This window comes from Camelus bactrianus, chromosome 11 (genome assembly GCF_048773025.1).
Source record: "Camelus bactrianus isolate YW-2024 breed Bactrian camel chromosome 11, ASM4877302v1, whole genome shotgun sequence".
Classification (NCBI taxonomy): Eukaryota; Metazoa; Chordata; class Mammalia; order Artiodactyla; family Camelidae; genus Camelus; species Camelus bactrianus.
In genome coordinates this window covers 75225986-75252112 of record NC_133549.1, presented here as the reverse complement: position 1 = coordinate 75252112, position 26127 = coordinate 75225986, and the positions used below count along the sequence as shown (strand labels likewise).

The window sequence follows — 26127 nt, the reverse complement described above, 5'->3', positions numbered from 1 at the left end:
TTTACATAAAAAGACTTGTGAGGAATAGAATTCTACTTTAGGATTCATTTAAATTGCCACTCTGAGAATATTCTTTAACCTAAAAGCTTATGCTGGAGAATTTTGACCAATTATAATGAAAAAGTCTGAAAAACTAAATCCAATTCAAATAAAATATGAGCTTCCCTGAAGTCACTTCATACAACCAGTGACACAGGGAAATGTCATCAAAGGTAACAGAGGCAAAACCTTCTAAGTGGCCTTCTGAAAGGACAAAGGAACGGGAATGAAGGTACAACATATCACTGGGGATAGACAGTTTCATAAGCATTCTAGGTTTTTTTTTTTCTCCTCCGTAACATCACAATAAAGTAGGTATCATATAAAGTACGTATCATATATCATATAACACTCCCTATTTTAAAGAAAAGAAATTGAACTTCAGTGTGGTTAAGGGATTTGATTGGCAGAGCAGAGAGTCAAATCCAAATCTATGTGACTGGACACAGACAGTCCAAAGGACACTGAACGGCCCAAGCGGCCCTTCCAATACACCTGCCAGACAGAATTCCTGACAGTTGTACCACTGACAACCGAGAATTATGGTTACTTTTCAAAGTCAGTGATTTCAGAAAAGTCACACCCTAAATCTGTCTTCATCTCCATGAGGCCAGCTCTTCACCAGTACCTAGCGGAAATTTTTCTGAACCCTTTACTGTCCAGAAATTACCCATGTATATGCGAGTGAATGTACTTCTGTGCATAAAACTATTTATTGGACATTGTCCATAATTTTGTGTTTCAATAGACACTTGCATTTTATTCATTCAGAATAGCAGTTGGCATACTCATCATTTACTTTAGTTTATCTGCTGCTATACAGAAGTACGTATCAATGGTTTTTATTGTCCCTCCCTATTACGGATAGCTAGCCGGCCATCGGGAGTATATGTGGGGTACTGGTTGATCATATAACTTAATCTGAGCAGAATGTTCTCTGAGGGATAAATCAGAGCGATGCATAAAGATACGAGAACGTAAAGTAAAACATGAAAATCTCTTGTTAGACAAATTTTTGATCTCCAGGGACACGCAGGTGGTGACAGTGTGGCCCTCCACCATGAAGCAATGATTATTGAGGCTTTGATTCTACAAAACTACACTAATAGTTATTTCTCTTTCCTGTCAGCTTGGAAGAAGCACAAATTTGTCAGTTCGATTCTGATTTGCACTCACTTGTTCTATCACCTCGGGCAACTCACTGAGACCCCAAGATTCAGTCTACCTGTCCTCTAAAAGGAAGCTTTAAAGCCAACCTGGCTATGTGGTTGGGGGTGATGGCACATAGAGGTATGTAAAACCTGTCATATGCTAGGCAGTTAAAAAATATTTTTTATATTTTCTCCTCTCTAGTCCCCTGCCCTTATACCAGGGGTTTTAGAACTTTGGTTTAAGAATAACCCTAGGATCTTCTGCGAAATGCAGATTTCTAAGCCCCGTCCCCGGTCCATCCACTTAGCAAGTATGGGATGGAGCTCCAATATATTTATTTAAACGTGCTCCCGCAAGTGGTTAGATGCAGGCAATCTGTGGAGCATGCTTCCTGAGACACCACCTTACAACATGCCTCTCAATCAGCATTTGGTGGGGATGCTGGAAAGATGACACCACCTTGGAGGTGTGAGGACAGGGAATATATTATTGCCCATTTAAGTAAATTCAACTCTTGCCCCTCTATCAGGCTAGGTTTCCAGATTCTCTGAGACAGAGTCAGGGATTAATTACATCTTTCCTGTTACTATGATCTCTACCATTTCTTATCATACTTAGAGACCAAAATGTTACAAATGTAAGTCGTACAGACTTTACTAATTTTTAAAGAAATATCAGGTCTCCAAAATATTTGCTTTACTACATGCTTTTTTTAATCAATTTTATTAATATTTCAAAGGTTATCCAAGGGTATATAGCAAATCTGCCTCATACTTTGATTCTATCCTCTATTTTCCTGCCCCACTAGTCACCAAAACTTCTAGCTTCTTGTAAATAATTCTAGAGATATAATTCTTCCATATAATTTTATGCATATACCAATAACCTCTATTTCTATACATATAATTATATACCTTTGTTTACCTTGGTTTTCTTTTTGATTACACAATATCTTAGAATATGTTCCACTTTTGTTCCCTAAAAAGTTTCTCTGTTCTATTTTTGACCCATTAGTTTAGCATTGATGAGGGTCCCATAATATATTTAATGATTCTTCTGCTGAGTCATTTCCAACCTTGTGTTGGAATTGGAACAATTCTGTTTCCAAAACAAACTTTTTGTTTCAATGAAGTGATGACTATGTTTATTGGAAAATTACTTTTCATTGTTCTAGGATATCCGTAAGGTCAAAGCCTAGAAAGGGAAGTGCTGGATCAAAGGATGGGCACGTTTCTAATTCAGAAACACACTGCCCTCTGTTGTCGCAGTTTACATGTCCACACACACACCTCTGCTCATTTTCCTACCTGTTCATTAACATATTATCAAACTCCGTTCTTTGCCATAATGATGGGTTAAAATTTGGTATCTCGGTATAAAATGAGCAAGACTGCTTTCTTTCTGAAGCAAACACAGCCTTCCTTCCCGCAAACAAACACATCATTTCTGGCTTTATATTAATGCTATGATAATTATTTTCTCTTATTATGATGTAATTATGGATCTGCTTTTAAATGAGAACTCTTTCCAGAAGAAAAATGATGGCACTATTAAAAGCCACAAAAGTTGATGATGATCAGCAATTTCTACGTCCAGAACTAACTTTCCCACCCTGATTGATTTTGTAGGAACAGGCAATACGCAGGCAAATGTGAGGGTTCATCTATTAAAACTATCAAATTTGGAAATATTTGCAAGCTAAAAGAACTTTCAAAACGTTCAGTCTGACCTCTCCTTGTTTGTTAGAGTACATTCATTTCCTTGCTCTTGACCTTGTGAGAACAGCAGCTGGAGGGCAGGGGACACTGTCCATCCAATGTCAGCCAATCAGCCTAGCAGCCACATCACATGAGCAAGTGGAAACAGGAATGGCAGTCGAAGCAGCTGTGTCTAATCTTTCTGGAAACTACAAATTCTAACACAATAAAGAGATTGGAATGATGAGCATATTTATATTTTTGTTTTATGAGAAAATACCAAATTGTTTCAAACAAAGTCAATACTTACACAAAAGTAAAAAAAAAATATGATTTTTATTTCCTATGAGCAAAGACAAAAAGGTTATTTTATATATGTACACGTGTGTGTGTGTGTGTGTGTGTGTGTGTGTGCGCGTGCGTGTGTGTGTAACTGGTAAACTAACGGGGGAAAATGAAATACAATCTGGCATATTGGAAAAAAACTGCCAAGACTGAACTAACTCTTGTATTTGGAACAACAGCTTCAAAGAAGTGATTTTATAAGACATATTGCTGGATAGTTTGTGTAATGTGACATCGAAAAAGTGAATCAGAGCATAAAGGAAAACAGTGTCAATAACACTCTTGTGACCTTTGCAATTAAACATTTTCTAAGAATTCTTCAGCTAAAATGGGAAAACGTTTAAGAAGAGGAAAAAAGAAATTGCAAATGCATCTATGAAGACTTTGTCTCTATTTTAAGCCAAAATTGAGAATTTATGATGACACGATGAGACTTAGGCTGAATACTTCCCTCTCAAGCTCAACACATCCTCATCTGTGACATTAGACAAATACACATTGAACACGTTAATATCCAAATACATTCATGCCATTTTATTGTTAATGTCTGTATTTCTTATCTCCTGGGATAAAAAGACCATTAATAATAAGTCATACTAAAAATAATGGTACGTAGATCCAAACACCAAAGGACTATTTCTTTGCCTGAGGATTTAGATAACTGAAGTTTTGCTGCTTACAAACAGTTATTAATAAAAACCTTTTCTTTTTCATCTAAATATTCATGACCTTTTAAAAATGTCCCAAAATGTTAGATTTATTGTTCTACAACAGAAAGGGCAGATTGACGGGGGATAAAAGTAAAAAAAAAAAAGGTGTCGAAACGATACAACAATTTATATCTGATGCAAAAGCCTTGTAAAAAATGATTTTACTGACATAATTTCTTTCTCCAGCTCACTCACAATCTGCTAGTTATTGCTCATATAGATCCAAAATTCAGATTAAGTAGTTTTAAAATAAAATACTTCTGATTGCAAAAAATAATGGATGCTCAGTGAAAGACTATTTGACAAGCAGAAATATAGTTTAAAAAACAGAACATTATTTTTGTTTTTTCTTTCTCTTTTCCTTTTCCTTCCTTCCTTCCTCCCTCTCTGCCTCCCTTCTTTCTTCCTTTCCTTCTTTTTTACCTACAGCTCTTACCTCTTTACCATTTCCATTAGGACAATTCACTTTATAAAACACATCTCATTAAGCATTTTAAAATTTATCTTTGTATCTTAAAATCATATCAACTTAAACTTTAGAGCTACGATCTCCATTAATAGTGAAGTATTATGATTTACTTGTCTATGAAACATTGCCCCTCCTTCTTTATATGAATTCTCTCCATTTTAATTATGCTTAGTATGACTCAGCTCCAGTGATAGGGGGAAGCTCTGAGCAGTGTTTTGGAAAAGGGGAAGAAGCTTGGTCCATGTGGTTTCTGAGATGTTGCCTATCAGTGAATCTCATTCCATTCACTTCAGTAGTAGCCACAATGTCCTTATTCCAGAATTATTTTTTATATCTTTTCCCCAAGAGAACCTTTTATTAGAACATCATTATTACTGATGGTCTTGATTGACTGAGAAGAAAATAGGTGTGAGAAACACACAGAATACACCTAAACAGATACAAAGTTGATTAAAACAAAACAGAATTCCACTGTGAGTCATGTATAAAGAAAAACCTAAAAACCAGAAATGGTGGGGAAAAGACCACTCAAATATGAATAAAATTAAATAAGCCTGTCAATATTAATATAATAGAATTAAGGTGTTGAGTAAATTAATGGTGGCAGCTTATAGTGATAAAATTATATTCAAAATTAACAATGTCAAAAAGGTTTTATTTGGAATGAGTAGCAGATGAATGTTCAGCTTTGCCGTAAACTCATTCGTTAAATACAGGAGAGATAAATTATCATAAACACATCCGACTGGTAAAAATAAAGGCATAAAGGATGTGAACACCGTCATTAACCAGGGTAATTAAATAGAAAGATTTTGAGTGTCGCATCTTTGAGTTCATAAATTGCCTTTTTAATGAAACACTTAGAAAAAAATGCTATTTATCTGCCCCTGATGAAAATCCTTACTCACTCCAAAATCAGCATATTTAACCATTTAGATGTGTAAATATGGTCTGCGTGTTTATAGATCACTCTCTCAGGCAACAGTGACAAACTTCTGAAACATAATTTTGAACAATATTCTCTTATTTTATATTTTTAATCTCTTTACCAAATAACAATTAGGTCAAAGAGGAAACCAGAGGCACGGTAATATCCTATTTAAAAAATATGACATGTAACTCACCAAAAAAAAAAAAGGCATGGTGGGAAGTACTTTTATTACTAGAAAGAGAAAGAAAATAAGGCTTTTAACTATTTTGACCAAAACTATACAAAAATGAGGTCAAAGAACATGTTTTTAAAAAGAAAAAAAAAGCATAAGTACTTTGAATAAGCAAATAAATACAGCTAACATTCATTTAAATTCTAAGAATATATTTATGGCCTGGTAAACTCACTCAATTGGGAAAAAACTTACATTTAGAGAAGAGAGAAATAGAAATATATTTCAATTATATGATAAAATAGTGAAATAAATGGACAATAATGTCCTGAGTTTTAGAAGAGAGAAAGACAGTGACAAGACTGGATAAGTTTTCACGACATTGTCCTACTGAAGGGGACCCTGGTCCTCTCACTTATTAGTGACTTCATTTAAAACACAAGGCAGCCTTAAGACAGCCGCTACACAGACCACTCTGAAGTTTGGGGAATAAACGGAGCATTTTTAAGGTATTCTGTGACATAAAAGTAAACTATATCTAATGTAATAGAACTTTAATAAAAAATTAAGCCAGGCCAATTTCACTAATGAATATTAAATTAAAATCTCAAGTGCATTATTAGTGACTGCAATTAAGCAGTAGGATTAAGCTTATCCTCTGAACATGAGGGAGCTTCTATACAGGCAGCACTATTGGTTTAATACACCGCATGGATAGCCTAATGGGAATAAAGCACTCCATGTGGTGGGCTTTGATTAAAAGGTCTACACGTAAACTTCCATCCACACCAAATAAAATATTACACTGAAAATGAATGGACTAATTCCTAATACCCTGATACAACATAAAGATAGTTTATCTCATTTAATATTGCTTTGGACTGCTGGATCAATACGATAATATTTAAAAAAATAAGAAAACAATCATGGAAGTCTATAAAGCCTAAGATGAATTATTTTCATATTGCATGATTTTGAGCCTGCAAAAGGCAACTCAAATTAAATATAACAGAAATGTTTAATTACTAGGTATCTAGATATAAGATAAAAATATAAAATTTAGTACCTTCCCTATATCATTTAAATATATATATATAAATGGGCTACCATATACTACTAGTTAAGTAATAAAAAAATAAGGTTAAAATATTCAACAAGGACTATGGATGAGGATATAAATAAAACTGTCAAGTATTACAGAAACACTAGAATAAATGAACAGAGATACCATTTATGTGGAGGAGAAAATGTAATATTATAAAAATGAACATCTCTAGCCAAGACTGTAAGCCTGCATGCAAAAATATTAATAGCACTTCTCCCTGGATGTTGTCATTGCAAGTGCCTTTTTTTTCCTTTTAATCTGCGTTCTATAAATATAATGAAATGGGCTTGTCTTTCTATAAAAATAATATAAATAAAACAAATACAAAACTTAAGAAAATGCTTTTTTTAATCATTTAAGGATATCAAAGTATATTCAGATAAAATAGAACAGTGAAGAAAAAATAAATTGCACTACCAGGAATTCAAACCCACTCAAAAGAAAGCTAATTAGAGCAGTGTGGAAAGGCATGTAAGAGGAAATATTATTTCAACTACATTCAAGAGAAAGCTCATATATTTATACATACACACACACCCCCAGACCCATGTGGTAAGGAGCGCATTAACACAAGAAAGGAAAGGATTCGTCAATAATGACTTGGCTGTTCGATGATTTTTTTCGAGATGCAAAAGGACCGTGTGTTCTGGCAAGTCCAGGATAGCTCAGATTTAATCCTCACGTCAGTTCTACCGAGCAGGGACTGTTATTATCACACCCATTGTACAGATGAGAAAACTGACTAGAGAAAAGTTAAATGAATTTTCCTCTTCTTAAAGCTAGGAAGTGATGAAGTGATATTTTTGTTCTCATGGGTTGGTTTGTTTTGGTTTGGGTTTCTGCTAGTTCAGTGAATGCTACTCCCCAGCTGTCCAAACCAGAAATTCGTCAGACCCTTTGAGTCTTCTCTTTCCCTCTTAGCTTTCTTCCTTCATTAGCAAATAAATCTTGTGGTTCACCTCCTTCAAATCTACCTGGTATTTCGTCTTTAAATTCTCACTACCAGTGTTTCTTCAGATCATCATCTCAGCTTCCTTCCTTAGTCTAACGGCTTTCTCTAACTCATGCTCTTTAAAGATAGCGCTGCTCCTCGGTCACCCATTAGGCATGTGAAGCTCATTTTCCCGCAAGGGTGGACAAAGTCTAGACATTCTCAGACCTGCAGATCTCCAAGAATTAGAACAGAGGTAAACGAACTCGAAGTGAAAATCCCAGGTGCCAGGTATCCACAGTTAATTTCACTCCCTTCTACCAAGTCATACCTCAGACCCAAGTTTTGTCCTCAGTCCTCCAATGGGAAAGCATCCTTGGGAAGAACCACTCTCTTCAGTGTGACCCATCAATCTTGGGGGTTCGGAGAAAGAAAGATGAGGGAATGACTGCCTCTGCCTAATGAGTCCTCACCTGTGTTCCTCCTGTCCCCCAGCCACGTGCCATGCCCCGATTTTATTGGTGGCCTCAGTTTTACAGCTCGAGCCACCCTGGTATGAACAGGAGGCTATGCCACAGATGGGGAAAATCAAGAACAAAAGTCCAGCAGCTCCCTTCCCGGATTACCCGCCAGCCACACCGGCTGCCTCCCACTCCAGCCTTTCAACTGCACGTACTGGCAAGTTTAAAACTGTCTCTCTCTCTCCCGCAGTGGTTTTTCACAGGGGTTGCTCATAATGTTTTCCCAGTGCTGATGCTGTCTCTCCGGAGCTCCTCCAGGCTGATGGTAGGGAAGTTAGAGGAAGTTTAACATCTACAAGGGAATTCCTCCTTCCATTATCTTTCTCCCCTGCAACTAAAGGGATCGTTCTGAACAAACCAGAAAACCCAACAAAAGAATCTTCCATAAATGGTGAATAGAAAGTTCTCAAGCACTCAACTACTATTAGTGGCTGAAAGCCCCAAATTTTCCCTTTCATTCTCAAATCTTTCCCCCGACCCCTGCTTCTTAGTCCAAACACCCAGTGGAAGAAAAGATGGCCAGACTCTATCAGCTACGGGTGTTGTTACTGCAGCTTCTTGCCACAAGGTGGCACCATTGAGGAAAGTGGTAACCCTTCAAAAGGATCCTAGTCCAACAAGATTTGGAGGCTTTGTTTGCAGAAATCCCAACCCAGGGGGGAAGATGAGTGGGGTTAGTTGCTCAGTTTCCCAAGATTACAGGACCTTTTTATACTCCCACTCAAAACCCCCAAGTAGAGAAGCCGGGAGAGAATGTTCCACCTCCACCGTGTGACAATACCAAATCAGCATCATCTCTAGGCTGCAAATGGAGCCCGAGTCACCACTCTCCTCTGCCACTTTCTCCTCGTGAGCCCACCTTTGGTGCGCTCGGTGCCCCTTCCTGCCATGCGTCTTAGTAAGATCAGTCTGTTCTGCCCAGACAGGTCCCCTTCACTTTGAATTTGGAGAAGCATGATCGGGTTCTTAATCTCTTCTCTCCTCAAAGGGCTTAAATTCCCTGTTACACGAAGTGCTTATTCTTCTCTAGAATTCTGCCTTCCAAGAGGTCTGGGGAGGGGCTGACTACCGAACGAACACACACACACACACACACACACACACACACACACACACACAATGATTTCAACCCTAATCTTATCAGATTGTCTCACTGTCCCATATTCGCAAACCTCAGATAGTCTGCTTAAATAAAAGAATGTTTGCTACAAAGCAATTTACTGTGCCTGCCCATATAGAGAATGAGCCGGCAGCTTCTACAGACCAAGGAATGAAATACATACATAAAATGAACATGCTACACACTTGCTTAATATTAATTCACGGTTAGCCATTGCCTTCAAAAAATCCATTTGTTAAGTAAAAATAAAATACAAATTCACATCCTACCCACATAAAGGATGTAAAGTGTTTATTAATCAAAGATGCAGACATTAGATCATCATGAGGGGTAAGCCTGCACATTTTAAATTAGTAACCAGAAGCCTAACTACCCAAGGCAGGCAAGATATTCCTGGGCCCAGAGCCATGAAAATGTCCATGAGCCAAGCACTTTTCACTTCTAGGTTTCAAATCCAAAGGAGCAGCACAAGAGTTCTCCACCAAGTTCCAAGTTCTCTATGCACAAGTTTCACCAGAGCAACTAGCACAGGCTTGGCAGGGAGCGAGCACTCAGGCAGTGTGTACGGAAGGCGGGATGAAGGAGAAAGAATGGAGAGAGAGAGGATGAGAGGGAGAGGAGGATAGTTAGGAAGTTCAAAACACACCTCTACAGAGCACTCTGCTAAATGCGGGTGTGGTGGCTGCTGGTACAACACAGGCCCCTTGATGGTGGCACCTGCAGAGGCTCATACGGCCATACGGAAATATGCCCACAAGTGGCAGTGGTGCTGGGGCACAGGGAGCAGAACACAGCGCCGGACTGCTTTATAGGGACTTGCACAGAATTCTGAGGATACAGGCACACACTGGAATGCGCTCTGTCCGATGCACAGCGTCACCTCTTGGCAGGGTCACTTAGATCTATTGGTAATGGTAGAAGTGAGGATAAAGTAGCTGTTTTGGATTCTACCAACATTGTGATAAAAGTGTTTTTGATAAAACAAAACCCAAAGTTGTCCGGGGATCTGGAAGCCAAGGAGGAGGCTTACAGCGACAGTAATAATCAGTGATTCTCAGTGTTGGTTGCCCATTGGAATTACCTGGACAGCTTTGAAAATACCGATGTCTAAGCACCACCTACAGAAACCCAGATGCGTGTGCTCCGTGTGTGGCCTGGGCACGTGAATGCCGAATCTCCCTGGCTGACTCTGTTACGCAGCTAAGGTCGAAGCACACGGGCACCTAGAGCTTTGCTACCCAAAGCTGGGTCCACAACCAGGAACACCATGGCACCCAGAGGCTTGTCAGACGCGCAGAATTTCAGCGTCGCCCCTGACCAACTGAATCAGAATCTGAGTCAGTTAACTCTCCAGGCGAGAACTTGGACACGCCAGCCTGGAAAGCACTGGCACGAACGAGTGCCAGGGTTGCTTCGTGCTGCCTTTCCTGCGACAGTCATGCTCTTCTTAATCTAGAATTTTCATCTTTTGTACTTCAAAAGACAGAATAGCTATGTTGTCTTCTGGAAATAGTTGCTGTTTCCGAAGTCCCTCTGTTTTTCTTTGATAGAAATTCAGAAGAATGCCTAGTATTTACAGACAGAGGTGAAAATGCAAGAGATCACTCAGTTTCTTCACCCGATTTTAAAACTGGAAGTGACCCTAGGAATTATCCCCAATCACACTATTTCACAATGAAGCAATGAAGGTCCACAGAAGCTAGGATATTACCGAATGTCACATGGCTAAGAAGCAGCAGAGCATAGACTTAGAACATCCTCATTTTTTGCTAAGTCAGAGCTGCCCTTTTGACAATGTAGTCTTCCACTGTAAAATTTGCTTAGCATTTTGTCATGTTTACACATGATGGCTTTCTTAGTTGGAAAACAGTATTTTTTTTTTTTTTTAAAGCCTCAGATGAATTAGCTTGGTTGAAGTAAATCCCCGGGGAGATGTGACTGTTGTCAGCTTTTAACAAGTGCTGTGTCCGTTTCTCTGAATGCTGCAGAGGACATTTTCTCCCAACGTGAATGTGCTGCTCCTTGGGGATTGTCTATTTCATGTCTACAAATTGCAGGTGTGAAATATAAAATCCCCCAACAGAACAGAAACCTGAGGAGGCAATGGGCTTATAAAGCTGTTGTGGATGGGATGGGCACAGGACGAAGCCATGTTGTAGGTGCCCAGGCATCCTTATTTGACAGGTATGTGAAAGAGTAGGGTAACTAGTAGAAATTAATAAGCATGTCCAGAAGCGTCACAAGAGCCTCATGTGTGTGCAGGAAATCTTGCTCAGACATGACTACTGAGCTTTCATATGAGTGGAGGACGTATCGTAGTGGTGGAATTAGGGCAAGGCTCCTGGGATGAGGAAGAGGGTCGCATCGTGTGCTAGGCACCAGGACTGATTTGGTTCCTCGCTTCTCCAAGTATGGCCCACAGGCCAGCAGTATGGGCATCACCTGGGACATTATTAGAAATACAGGATCTCAACTCACCCCAGACCTACTCTACAGGAATCTTCAATTGGACAAAATCCCCAGAGGACTCACACACTCATCAAAGTTTGAGAAACACTAGTGTCATTCACTGTGTCCCAAATTTGTCTCAATCATGGTATCGGCTGAATGCATGATTGATGGTAGGGTCCCGTCTCAAGACCTGAGTCAGAAGCTTCAGAGGAGGATCCTGAGAACCCAGACTTTTAACCTTCAACCTCGATGATTTTACAATAATGTAAGTTGGACAAGGTTGGAAGATCAAGAGGCCGAGAGTTCAACAGAACCGAGCTTGGTGCTCAATCCTGCCACCTACTGGCTGGATGTCCCCGCAGACGCTACTTTCTCTCTCCAAGGTTCCTTCTTGACATCAAATGAGGATACACATCCTTTTGCAGATTTAATACGAGGCCAAGGCAGGCAATCGGGAAGCAATGTATAAAGGCTTGAAACTTCTGCCTGGCACTTGGTAAGTGTGATGGCTATTAGCATTTATGTTGTCTCCCTTTTAACACCTCCCATTTGTCCTCTGCAAAATGCAGGTGGCAGGTATTGTCTAGGGTTCTTTTCATTCATACCTTTTATTTTGACTGAGTAGGTGGCAGGTTCCAGAAGCAAAGATGAACTCACAGCCTAGTGGGAGAGTCAGGCAGGTGACCAGGACTCTTATAATAGAAACAGAAGTTTTGTTCACAAATGAATCATTTCATACATCCAGATAATGTTTTGGTTAGCTTGTGGGGGGAAGAGATCAAAGCTACTTTAATATCATTAAAATAATCATTATTTCTTTCACACATGCTAACCCAGGCAGAAAGAAAAGAGCTTTTCCAGAGCACTGAAAATAAAGCCCTGTCACAGAGAGTAAGGCTTCCGAGTGACTTCAATTGTGGCTGTAAATTAGCCCAGAAGAACACCCCAAACCGCAGCGAAATTATGACCTGATTCAAAGCAGATGCTTTATCAGCTCATCCTTTCTGCCAATTCTTTCCAGCCTAGTGTTTTTCACTCTCCGTTGTCCTATTATTGGCCTCTGTTTTATAACTGCCGGAGAACAGTTCTCCTCCAGCACTGGAGACACCCATCAACACGCACAGCTCTCCTTCCTGAGGCTCAGAGCTGAGAGCTCCCTAATTGAATTTCTGCCCTTCAGGCGCACAGGGTCATTGGGATCAATGTGCTGTCAGAGGACTCCAGGGAGGCCAGGCTCAGGGCATGCTGGCCTCTTGGCACGATTTCAGTCTCCCCACCCTCCCCTCTTAGAGCACCACCCGTCTGCCTCGACGCCTGGGGTCTGTTTGTTTAATGAAGTCTGCTGTTGGAATGATAACTCCTTTCCCTGATGTGAGCTAAAACTGCACTTATGATGTGTTTAAATGAGAAACTAGTCTTTGGCAAACTAGAAAGTCGCTGTGTTTTAGGAACCCCTACCACTCTGCTGTCCCTGGTTTCTGCTGCGTCTCAGTGTCACTGTTTATGCCCTGCATGGTTACCTTACTTTGCTTTGACCTTGTATGAGCTTCATAGCAGTTCTGCTGGAGGAAAAAAAAAATACTTTTTTTTTAATTGGGAAAATGTAAGACTAAACTGCAAAATCTTGAACATGCCAGTAAGTACCTTTAAATGTAGCTCCTTTATATTCTCCCTGAATAATTCAACAATGATCAATGGTCAAGATATCCTTGAATGGGGATGTTTAATGTGTAAGGAAAATTTTAGTGCTGGAAAATCATTTCTTATATCTAGGGTATTAATAAATTAATTTTTAGATTGTGGCTATTAAATAGCCTTTGCAAATGTTTCATATAGGTAGATAGAAAACATAAAGTACTTATGAATAAAGAAAATGCATCTTTATTCTGTAATTTAATCAGTGTGACACTAGGTTTGGAAAACCATACTCTTGTCTGCTCTTTTCACTCACCATAAAAATTCAGAGTTTGAGGGAATGGAATTAAAAATGTTATTGTGCCTTGATTATGTTTTTGAGAACAATCTGGACACAAGAGAGGAAATAATTGAAGGAAATAATTCAGAAAAGATGTGACCAATTGCATGAAGAATTTATGATATAAAACTGATTATTCTTAATTGCATCTAAAATAATTTTGAAATTTCCTGCCTGAGGTTTGAAGGGAATCTTCCCCAACAGCAGCTCAACTCTCCATGCCTTGGTTGACAAGCAAGGGCAGGCTTCAAAACAAGAAATGAGTAGGCTCTTAGCTTTCCAAGTGCAAATTCGTATGTTACTCTCTCTCAGAAGCTCTTCCTGGCTCCAGGACCTTTGGGTTTTAGATTCTCCCATGCAGAGCTGAGCTATGCACATAGAATTCATATAGATTGGATGATACGGATCACAGAACTTGTCACATTGAGCTAGAAAATGCCCTTCCCAACCCTTCCCTTATGAGTTTTTCTGAGAATATTCCTCATCAATATTCCTACCAACTTCCATTGGACCTGGAACATTGAATATGCTTAACAAATATTGGTGGGGTGATGGCAATAATGTATAAAATCACCATTCTGTTTGTGTATGTAGGATAGGACTAAACATAACATTTTATACCACTCACATATGACATATATATCTATAAACACATTCTGTATCACTCAAAGATGAGGTCTCCAAGCCAGACACTCCCTGAGCCATGTTTAATGCTTTCATTTCTTTTTCCTGTTCCTTTTTAAAATATTACCTTCAATTTCTCATTTTTAAACGCTTGCAAGGGGTGTTGTATGTAAACGGACTTGATGAAGACATTTCCTCCAAGTTTACCAGTCTGGTAAAGATTTCCTTCCTAGTCCAAGTGTGAGCGTTGGTGCTTAGGGACTGTCAGTGTTTGTGCCTCCTGTGACACCAGATTGTGTTGCCTTCTTGGTGCTCCAACTAACAGCGAGTGCTGTAAAGGAAGGAGCCTTTTTCTTTTCTTGTTTGCTACTGAATCTCAGTGCTCTGCTTTGATGCTGAATACCTAGTAAGCATAGCATATATGTATGTGTGTGTGTGCACCTGGGTGTATATAGGATTGATTTTGCTTCAAGCCATTTTCCTGATTTTCATAAACCCACCAGGATAGCTGTCATCATAAAAAAAAAAATTACACAGAGTTGCAGAGGTGTGCTCCAAGATAAACTTCAGAAACAACGCCGTCTATAAACAAGGAGGGCTTGGCTTTCCCATCATGATTTTTAGTTTTCACAAATAAAAGCTCAGTATATTAGTAACTAAAGAGAACACTGATTGAATGTCAGTGTGTACTTCCCCAGATTTGGGGTATAGCGGAGAGGCCCTGCTCTGCCTTCTTGTCCAGACTCTGCCAGTCCCCAGTGACTCAGGGAACTCTCAGCTCACTTGGGGAATGCCAATGCAGAGGTTGCACAATATTGTGAAATTTATATTAAGAAAAACACAGTATATATTATAGCAAATGGTGGTCTGCTTTTCTATGAAACTGAGTTTTGCCTGAATTAAAATTAGGGCAACCGTAGGTCCTATCTGGCTCAGGGCATTCTTATTTTATACTTACACTTATTTTACAGAAGAAATTATTAAAACTGCCCATTGCACCTCAGATTTTTTGGATTTGGATGACAATCCATATGGTCACTCAAATTATTGTATGTTGGGGAATTTAAATATGTATATATTAGTTCCACATAATTATACATACATCTGTATAGATTTACTTAATATTGAGATATCATAAAGATAGCCAGAGTTTAAATGTTTTCATTTTTAAGCAGTTCGGATTATAGGATTCCTGGACCTCAAGCAATTTTAAAGGAGAGGCGCCAGTGGAGAGGTTAAGGGTGCAGACCCTGGAGTCAGCCTGCCTAGTCTGAGTCCTGGCCCCAGTGCTGTCTAATCTGAGAAATGCCCTCGGCCTCAGTCGCTGCCACCGCCCTGCAGGGCTGCGATGGGTGCCTGACACACAGGAATCACCATGCACACACTCCCCGGATTTCTTTCAGCTAGATTGGCTGATGCTCTTCCATCTGGGGAGTGTAACTTACCCAAGTATACAAAGGCTGACATTTTGGTACATGCACAGACTGTGTGATTTGGCCCTTAAATCATCTTTTATATTTTTCAAAAGATGCTCAGACCCAAGTTAACTGGAAAGAAACATCATCCTCAGAAAGGTGAAATGCAGCTCCATGCTCTAAAACTTAGGCAAGAGCCAGAGTCCTTCCAATGGCAGACAGACAGACTGCAGAAGAAGGTCGCCAGTTCCCTCAGTGCCCCAGGAGGCCAGGCGGGACACCCCGCCAACACTGCCCTGATCCGGGAAGGTTTCACTGGCATGCTCGCCTGATGGAGCCTGCACCACAGGGGGCTGTGTTTCCGTGGTTACCCTTGCTCACATCTGTATGGACAGACCATCACTAGCTAAACTGGTTAGTTAGGGATAAATGTTCTTAATTTTTAAAATTAACTTGGTGAGTCTGTTTCTCCCAGGGTGCGAGGAGTAGGGTGAGAAGGGATAAATTGGGAATTTGAGATTTGCCAATATTAACTACTAAATATAAAAATAAATAAAAGACAAATTTATACTATATAACACAGGGAACTATATTCAATATCTTGTAGTAACCCACAATGAAAAAGAACGTGAAAATGAATATATGTGTGTATATATGACTGAAATATTATGCTGTACACCAGAAATCAACACATTGTAAACTGACTATACCTCAGTCAAAAATAAGACAAAATAAAATAAAACTAAACTTGGTGAAATCCTCTCTTCTCCACTTAAACGGCGGCATATGCGGTCACATCATTCTGACTCTGCGTGGGAGCTCCCAGACTGTTCCGACCCTAACAGGACCCTGAGCCCCGAGGAAGCAGGTGCCTGGGGAGGAGGGTCCAGGGGTCGCTGTGGAGGAGACAGATGAAGGGTCCTCAGCCTGAATGCTCGAAAAGTAAGAGGGGAGGAGAGTTTTCTGCAGATTCCGCTAGTCAGCAATGGTCAACAGGGGGGATTCCCCTAACAAACGGTGGCCTCTGCTTCCTGCTTTTCCCTTAAGTTTGCTGCTTGAATAGCTACAAGGTGCCTTGATTCTGGGAAGCGTCCTTGCCCGTGATCAGGTATTGCTGTGCTTTTACATCGTCCTCTGGGTCAGTTTTCTTTAACTTCCACTGGTGGGTCTGGGAGACTGAGTGCCCACCGTGCAGCCCGGGCACAGGTCGACCCTTTTAAACCTAAGTCTCCTCGTAATGAAATAGGCAGATGATACCCACTCAGTCTCTCTCACAGGATTCCAGCAAACAGGTTTTTGTTTGGTTTTAATATGAGCAGAAGGGAGGTAGAAGAAATAACTATGATACATAGTGTCTCCTATACGTTGAGTTTTTCTATATGTTGCTGCTTTTAATTCTCACATCAACCTTTTGAGGCAGGTATTAGCGTGTGTGTGTGTGTGTGTCTGTCTATCTGTCTCACTGTTTCTTTTTTAATAAAAGATGGAAGTTTCTGGTTAAATGACTTGCCCAAGAACTAATGCAGCCGCTATAAAGCCAAGCAGAACTTTTAACTCAAGTCTCTTCATCGGAACACCCACCCTTGCCTCACGTACTTCTCACCCCACGTCATAGAAGGAAGCTACTTAAAAACACAAATTTATATCAATTCTTTGACATAACAAAAAACCCAAATCATAATCGCCTCAAGAAGCAATGTTTCTCATGCATAAAAAGAGAGCTGCCTATCAAGTTAGAAAAAATTAAAATAAAATAAAAATCTTTGGTCATTAAATAAACTAGAAGATGTGTTATTATTCTGTATCAAATGTGTTTTTCTGGTCTTCTGCATGATATTTCAGTAGTCCTTTGAGAACATGAGCTCAGGTCAAATGCAGACAGTTTAAACCAGAAGTTTAAGGGTCATGAAGTTGCAAAATTATGTTCACTGTGTTGTTCTTGGTCTGTTTGCTTTCTGAGTTGAGGCTATTTTGACAAACATCATCCACAGAGAAGAAGACAAATGGTTACCACTCGGCACACTTCTCCTTGTCAAGGGCGACCAGTAGACCACTTGGTATGAACATGGCTATTGCTAATTACTCAAATTATGTCTGGGCTGCAGCAAACATTCTCATGAACTTGAAAACTCTTCCAAGGCCCTTTACCCTGTTACTCAGTTCCACTCTGCAGGGCCTCTGCCACTCGGCTTGGATTTATAGACACTTCAGCCTCCATCCTCTCCTGTCAATGGAGTTCAGGGATGTGTGCCAAAACTCCATTTCCATTCTGACTTGCTTCAGCCACAGGGAATCATTAGTGGCCTCTCTCAGAGCACTTACTGGGGAAACTTTTGATAAGGAGGACCCTCCCAGGATGGACGAGCTAATGGACCTCCAAAGCGATGGACCAAAGCACTGACGGGGATGGTCCTATAATTGTATACAGTGTATCACAGGGATATCGTTTCATGGTGCTCAGTCAGTTCTCTTAAAAACGGAAGCTTTGATTTCAAAACGTACTGAAGCAGAACCAGACACGGTGAAGAGCAGCATCCTCGAGGGGCTCTCCTTCCCTTTCAATGCCGCCTCCCCACCCCCAACTCACAGACTCCTACGAGCACTGCACCCAGCTTGCTGCACAGCCCATCAGCCCCTTTATGGAAGCCTTGCCTCGGGCAGTGGTTGCTACTGGATTGCTTGCCTCTTTCCAGCAGTTTCATATTTCAAGTGATTCAAGCATCTTCAAATGAATGGCTTGATAGATTTCCAAAATGATCACTACAGGTCAAATTCAGCTCAAATGCTGTCCTTTCCAAAAGTTTTGAAAATCCATTTTTGCAGCAAGGCTGGTGCAACATTTAATGAACTTCAATTCAGAAGAGACACATCCCTTTTAACTTGAATTTGGTCTCGGAAACACGTTTGGTCCGTTCAGATGACTAGCAGTCTTTTCAGTTACAATGGCTACCTTGTGCACTTTAGTGAAATACGTTACAGAGAGCACCATTTCTCAAGTTCTTAAAATTTCTAGAAATGACATGCAAATAAACATATTTGAGAATGCCCTGCTTTTGTTCAGGATATTTTGATTCAAGGGGTTTCTAGTGACTTGCTTTCCTGCTCTACTGAGCTTCATTTACATACGATGTACCTTCCTGTTGCTCAGTCAGATTTTGTTCTATGTTTCAAAACACATGAATTCAGTGTGGAAAAGAATTATTATACGGAGCATAAATGAATTACTAACAAAAGGGGCAGACACATTCCAATAGACTTGGTAGTGTTTAACATGGAACGGTTTAATTGAAAGTTCTCTTACCAGCCTAATAATAGTGAATTATTGTGACCTTGATTTAACAGAGAAAGACACTATCTGTCTTTCTTAGTGGAAAGATGAGAAGCAGGGGTCAGGTGCCTTAACTAGATGTTACATAAATGAAATACACCTGCGATGTACAGACCTTGGAAAACTCATAAGGTTCAAAAAATAGAGTAGCTGTAAATTCTATTAGCTTTTTTATTTAGTTCTTTTTCAGAATTGGATTGCTATTGTATGTTCAACTTCACAGTTTTATCTCCTGATTTTCATACATAACATGATATAATGAGTGTTTTCATATCCTTAAAACATTTTGAAAATTCTAGCTATGTTGAATTCATCCAAGGTATAAATAGATTCTAATTTACATGGATGCCTAAATTCAGGTATTTTTGTTTCTTTGTTTTGCTATTACAAATCTTGTGGTGAACATCCTTAAAAATAAATCTACATATACATTTCTCTAAGCTGGACTCTTAGCTAAAATGTAAAAATACTGAAACACACTGAAATATTACCCACAGAAGACATTTAACAAAGTACACTCCGTCAGTGGGATGAAGTTTTCTCACTGCACTTTTAAAAAATGATTTGCGTTTAAAAATCATTAAACACATGATAGGCAAACAAAACAGTTAATTTGCATTGCTTTGCGAGGCTGAGAATCTTTCATACTTCCTTTTCAAAGGAAGAGGATGCTTCTCTCGTTTGCCCATTTTCCTAGAGACTTAATTTTAGTGTTACTTTTATTGATCTATGTGATTTCTTCAGACTGTTCATTCTTTGCCACGTTTGCTGTATAGGTTACTGATACTTTATCGGTCTTTTAATTTTGTTTCTTTTTGGTTTTTTTGTAATTTTTTTAGCCTTCCCTGACTTGGCCAGTTTCTTTATTATTAAAAGCACAGTATTTCCCCTTACATTTTTTTTTTGATACACAGATTTTTTTTTAAATGTTGCATCAAGGCTGTTAATTTTTCCTTTCATTGCTTTTTGCTCAAAAGTTCGTTTCAGTGGCTGACCTAAACAAATATGTCATTTTATGTACTGTTTTCTTTAATACTTTGTCACATTAACTTCTGAATTCATTCAGAGCAACTTTTGGTATGTTTAAGAAGGAAGGAAAAATCCAACCTTGATTTGTTTTACCTGATAGTCAACCAAATGTACTGAATAGCCAGACTCTCATTTTTCCTTTGACTTACGAGTCTCTCCTCATTCCACACTCAGTGCCACAATATACCAGGTTCTGTTTTCACTAATCAGTCTGCCAACGATGTATGGCTTGTATTTTAAATTCAGCAGCACCAAGTTTGCCTGTGTATGTATTGCTCTTTGAAATCCCTCTGTCAAATTCTTTAGACTCTTGGTTTTCCCTTTAACTTTTCATTAGTTTGCACTATAATTTATAATCATTCCCACCACAAACAGTTCTTTGAAAGATCTGAAGATACACTAAAAAGCGAGAAACTAACAAACAGGAAACCGTGAAACCTCCCTTATCCCGAGACTCGCAGTTCTAACATTTCTGGGCACACACTTTCAGGGTCTCTACCAGGGACAAGCTAAGTAGCTTTGCTACCATTCTTCCCTGGTGAGGAAGCATAAAAGTGTCAGAGTATGATGAGTTTTTCACAACCTAGAAAAAGTATCTTGATTCAGTTCATAATTGGATTGCAATGTATTTTTAAAATACCAAAGATATATATAATCTTAATTTCTCTTGGATTTGAATGTTTAATCTTTGGAGACACATAAAAAGCAAACTAATGAGCCAGACTTAGGTACACCCCTTAATCTTGATGCTCTGATCCATTAAGCTGGGTTTTATTTCACTTGCAACGTAATCCAGTTAGTAATGCATCATAAAGATGCCCCCAGTAGCCTGCCAGTCACACACAAGTCGCTTCCCTTGTTTTCCTCATTTCCCAGCGATGATTCACATACTCCAAGTGCACTGCAAAGTGCAATGCCATTTAATTCCTGGTTCATTTCTGTATGTGTTTATTCAGCGGTATCTTGGTCATAGGAGATACTCAATAAACCTCCGTCTGATGGAGGAGAATGAAATGAAATGTACCACTTGAAGAGAGTGCTGTACAAAACCGGCACATTATTAGTAACTACATCAGAATTCCTAGAAGCGGCTGATGCAGGGACACGTGTAAGCCCTCTCCTCACAGCCAAGCCTGGGAGATGAATAGCTGACACGTCAGACGTGTGATTTATTCACATGCACTAGTAGGAGATTTATAGGCATCTATTAACCTACTCGAGTTCCAGTTCTGTCTCAGGCTGGTCTTTTGTCATGATTAGCTATGTTGTGACTCCATGTTAAATAACAGGTTGTCTGTGCGGAAATATGCAAGAAATATGAAGACAGAAGCCCAAAATTATTATACATGGACATCGTTCCAGCCAAACCACAGATATGTATCTGCCTGTGTATGTTAAAAAAAATTAGACATGTACATACGTGCAAAAGAAAAGGACTTTTTCCTGGACCTGAGACCCACTGTCACAGGCTGGATTATGTCTCCCAAATAACTCATACATTGAAGTGCTAACTCATGAAGGCCAGTACGTGGAATGTGACCATATCTGGAGAAGGAGTCTTTATAAAGGTAACTAGTTAAAATAGGGTTGTTAAAGTAGACTTTAACTCACTATGACTGGTGTCCTTTTAAGAAAAGGAAACTTGGATAAAGACACACACAGAGGAAAGAAAATGAAAAGACACAGGGAGAAGACAGCCATCTGCAAGCCAAGGAGAGCGGCTTGGAAGGGACCCTTCCCTCGTGGCCCTCAGAGGAAACAACCCTGCTGACACCACGATCCCAGACTTCTAGCCTCCAGAACTGTGATAAAACATACTTCTGCTGTTTAAACCACCCAATCTGTAGCAGCTTGTTACAGCAGCTGTAGCAAACTCATATGCCCTTGAACTTAACTGAGAATACAGTCAGGCTGTCTGTTAATGAAAGAATAGGAATTTGTTTGTTTGTTTCCAACACTCTCAGTTTTGGAAAAGATGAATCAGACCTGCCAGCATACAGTGGTGGGGCCTGAGCTGAGGCTTCCTTGGGGTAAAACAGCATCACAGAAGACCCTGCTTTGGTGAGACTTCTCATTCATCCTTTCACCCAACAATCAGAAATGCAAGCTTACTTGATTGCATTGCCCACCTCCACACAATGACCCCACTGGATTGGCAGAGGTTAATTTTAACAGGTAACTGAATACCCATAAAAGTGTGGATGCACTTCGTGCTTTGAAAGGGTAGCTCATTCTTGGCTTTTCCCTTGAGGTCTTCAAGTCACCTGTGTGCTTCCTACCTGTGTCTGCCCTGATCTAATAAATACAGCAAGAGAAGAAGAACGCGGGAAGGAACTGTTTCCACTCCCCCCAGCCCCAAATCAGGTTCGCAGAGGACAGAAACGGGTTGTAAATTTTGTAAATGAGGTCAGCATAACAGCGCTGCCCAAGTCACGTGAAAGCCATCATGTCGAGGGTGAAAAAAGATCATAATTCTGCTTGTCCTGACACAGGATACAGGATGACTCTTATAGAGATTGGCCGCAATCGTTGATAAGCTCTTCCAAACCCGTGTCACTGCCCACAAAGCCAGCTCACCTTCCCCATGGGCTGAGGTGGCCCGTGGAGCCAGGCAGGACTATAAGACGCATTTCTCTGTGCCATCTTAATACCGCAACATGGAATAAAGTTTTATAACAGCAAGAGAGGGAGAGAAGAAAGCCATAATTTTCCATGCTTCAAGATTCAGAATAATTAATTTAATAACTGGGTCATATGAGAAGAGTAAATAAAGGGAAGGAAAAGGGTGTGGATACATATGATCACTGAAGCATATATGATTGCAAGGGAAAACAAATTACCAGGGTAGCGCTGGAAATAATAGCTCGGTGGGAAATATTTAGGGAATGCTAATTTGATTATTCTACGGAGCCTTAAAGCTGCAGTGTCTACAAGTGCATGATTTGTCTCCACTTGTTTTCATTTTTAGCAATTACATAAACTTCTTGATCTCCACTGGGAATTTTCCCCGAGTCGTTCTCCACCCAAACTGCAACAGGACTATGATTTCATTTATAACATCTTGCTGGAGAGTATTTCATCATCAGAAGTGTTAACATTATTGAAAGGAATAAACGAGGGGCAGAATCAAAATAAGATGCAGTTTTCCCTGGACACGGTTACACTCTCTGGGGTTTGGTTCACAATAAACATTGAGGCTCTCGAGCCCGGATGAGCAGTTTGCTTTGTCATGCCACAATCTGGAGGTGGGCAGGAAGAGACTGTTTTTGAGTGTGACCATATGTGCCTAAATCCCACACCAGAAATCCAGGCTTCTAACATGAGTAAATGACTATTCCTGTTAAGTTGGTATCATAGCAAAGCAGATCTCCCTTTACTTGATCAAGTAAAACTCAAATCTTGTCTACTTTAATTCAGTTTTCGCTTCCTCAAATCCTAAAGGATCGCAGCCTTGTTCCTTCCCATTTTAAGGCTGCTGATTCTGCCATTCACACACTGGACTGCACGCATCACATCGTACACTCCTGGAGTGTAGCACCCCCGTCACACCCAGGCCTCTCTGGGGACCTGCCCTCAGTGCCAGCTGCCGCAGTGGCTTACCGACAGTGTTTATGGGATCCGGTCAAGGTTTCGATCACAAAGCACTCGCCATCATTGAGACAGTAGGCAAGGTCCTTGTCTCGGCAGGGTTTGAAGTGCTCAGATCGCTCCGTGGAATATGTCGTCGTATCTGCAGCGAGAAGCACACAGAGACATGCCATCAGCAGTGCATTTGGACACCCCCCGCTCCTGTCATTGGCCTGGATCTGCGCACTGAGGCCATCTCATGGGCACCGACCTTAGGAACTCTAGACAGACAGGATGGACCCTCACTGCACTGAAGAAAAAAAAAATGCAACTGGAGAGGACCATTGTAAAGACTGAATGTTTGTGTCCCCCTACAATTCATATATTGAAACCTAACCTCCAATGTGATGGTATTAGGCGGTAGGGCCTTTGGGAGGCGATTAGGTTGTGAACATCATTTATGCCCTAAGAGACTCTGGAGAGCTCCCTCGTCCACTCCAGCCACGTGAAGACGCAGCAAGTAACTCGCCGCCTGTGAACTAGGCAGTCCTCGCTGACACCGAACCCACAGGCACCTGGATCTTGGACTCCCCACCTCTGGAACTGTGAGAAGTAAATTTCTGTTGTTTATAAGCCACCGGGTCCCTGGTTTCTGTTATAGTAGCTCGGACTGGCTGACTAAGACAACCCTGAATTCAACTGTCTTATTTCCCCACTAGATTCTAACAGCTGGAATCACTCTAGACAAGTCCCAGCGGAGGACACGTCAACAGCCAAAGGTCAACGCCCCTACATTCAGATACCTCAAGTTTACTTTCATTAATTTCAGTTTTTAACAAACATGCATAAAAGATTGGAAAAAACATTCCCTTTTCCCCTTATTTTTGCCAAATGTCATCAAATAACGGATCAGCATGCATCTATTGTGACTGTTCTATGGAGACCAATGTCAGCTTCTGTGTCTGTGTGTGTTTTGTTTTGCTTTTTTTTTTTGCTACAGCTGTAATTCGCTAATAGCTAAGCCAATTATTCTTTCACTTCTTCTTTTATTATGTAATTAAAATGTAAATGTTCCAAATTCTGAAATGGAATCTCAAATGTGAAGCAAGTTCCTGGTAAATATTTAACAGGACTAAATTACTGTCATTTTTTTTTTTTAGCATTATCTTAAACACATATTTTTAAAATCAAAATCACCTACATTTTTAAAATTAAGCTATATGTGTATATCAGCTTCCCAGATATGAAACTAATCATAAGCATGTGCTCTACACTGGACGAAGAACCAGTTATGCAGACATTCGAGGCTCAGGGTTTCAAGCAACTGGAGTATTGGCACCAATCTCACTGCAACATTCAGGGAAAAAGCATCTATTTAAAAAGTCAGAGATGAATACATGATACAGCACGTAAGCTCCTTTGATTTCCTTTTCACAGATATGGATTAATAATGATGTTCAGCAGCACGGGTTACTGTACCAGCAGTACCTGGAGGTCACAAGGAGCCCCCTCCTGCCCGTCATCCAAACTGAGTGATGCTCCAGAAGGGAAATCCACTCATGTTCTCCTTACACCTGAAAATCCTCAGTGGTCCCCAGCCCCAAAAGAATAACTCCAAATGCCTTAGGAGAGCAAAGAAGGACACAGCCATGTGGAATTTCACCTCTCTAGCCCCATCTTCTTGTGTCCTAAAACACACAATTTCGTTTCCACCTATTTTCCTATTTCCCCATTACCAGGAACCGTTACACCGAATCCTTCTTCCTGGACCATCTTTTTATTTGCTGGAAGACATCCAGACATTCTTCAGCCCTGATGTCATCTTTCCCTGGTGTCCCCCGCAGCTTTTATTGCTTGCATCACTGCATTCAATTCTGCCAGCAACCATCCGTTTACGTGTTTATCTGTATCTTTAGTCTGTGCGTTCCTTGAGGTCAGAGGTTGAGCCTCAGTCAGAATTGGTGCTTAGTGAAAATGTCTCCAATAATCTGATAACTTTAACATCACTAAAGTTTAAATGCCATTGACGAACGATAGGATCATCAAAGATGTCATCACCGTCAGATAAAAAGCTAATAACATATTTCACAACACAAAGTTAGATATAATTTCACGTTAATGTTATCATTTTAGTATACTAGTTTTAATACAGATGAATATTGCAAAAATAAACACTGCCTTCAGATTCACACAGACTGTCACTCATACACTACTCATACACTGTGAGCATTGAAAAATCCATTTTTTAAATTGATTTATGTATTTATTTTACAGTATCATATTTTTAAAATTGAAGTATAGTTGATGCACGATGTTATATGTTACAGGTGTGCAATATAGTAATTCACAATTTTTAGAGGTTACTCTCCATTTATAATTTTTATAAATTATTGACTGTATTCCCCATGTTGTGCAATACATCCTTGTAGGTTATTTTATACCTGATCGTTGGTACCTCTTAATCCTCCTCCTCCATCTTGCCTCTCCCCCTTCCCTCTCCCCACTGGTAGCCACCAGTTCCTTCTCCACATCTGTGAGTCTGTTTC

At 40.0% G+C, this 26127-nt stretch overlaps 1 protein-coding gene across 11 annotated transcripts in view; it reads right to left on the bottom strand.

The window, feature by feature from the left end:
* The window catches only part of NRG3 (neuregulin 3), a 938337-nt gene that overhangs the window by 496261 nt on the left and 415949 nt on the right, over positions 1 to 26127 (bottom strand). For all 11 annotated transcript variants that reach the window (XM_074374319.1, XM_074374315.1, XM_074374318.1 and 8 more), the window contains exon 2: positions 23615 to 23744. In XM_074374319.1, the coding sequence (XP_074230420.1) occupies positions 23615 to 23744 (130 nt within the window). The remainder of the gene's footprint in view (positions 1 to 23614; positions 23745 to 26127) is intronic.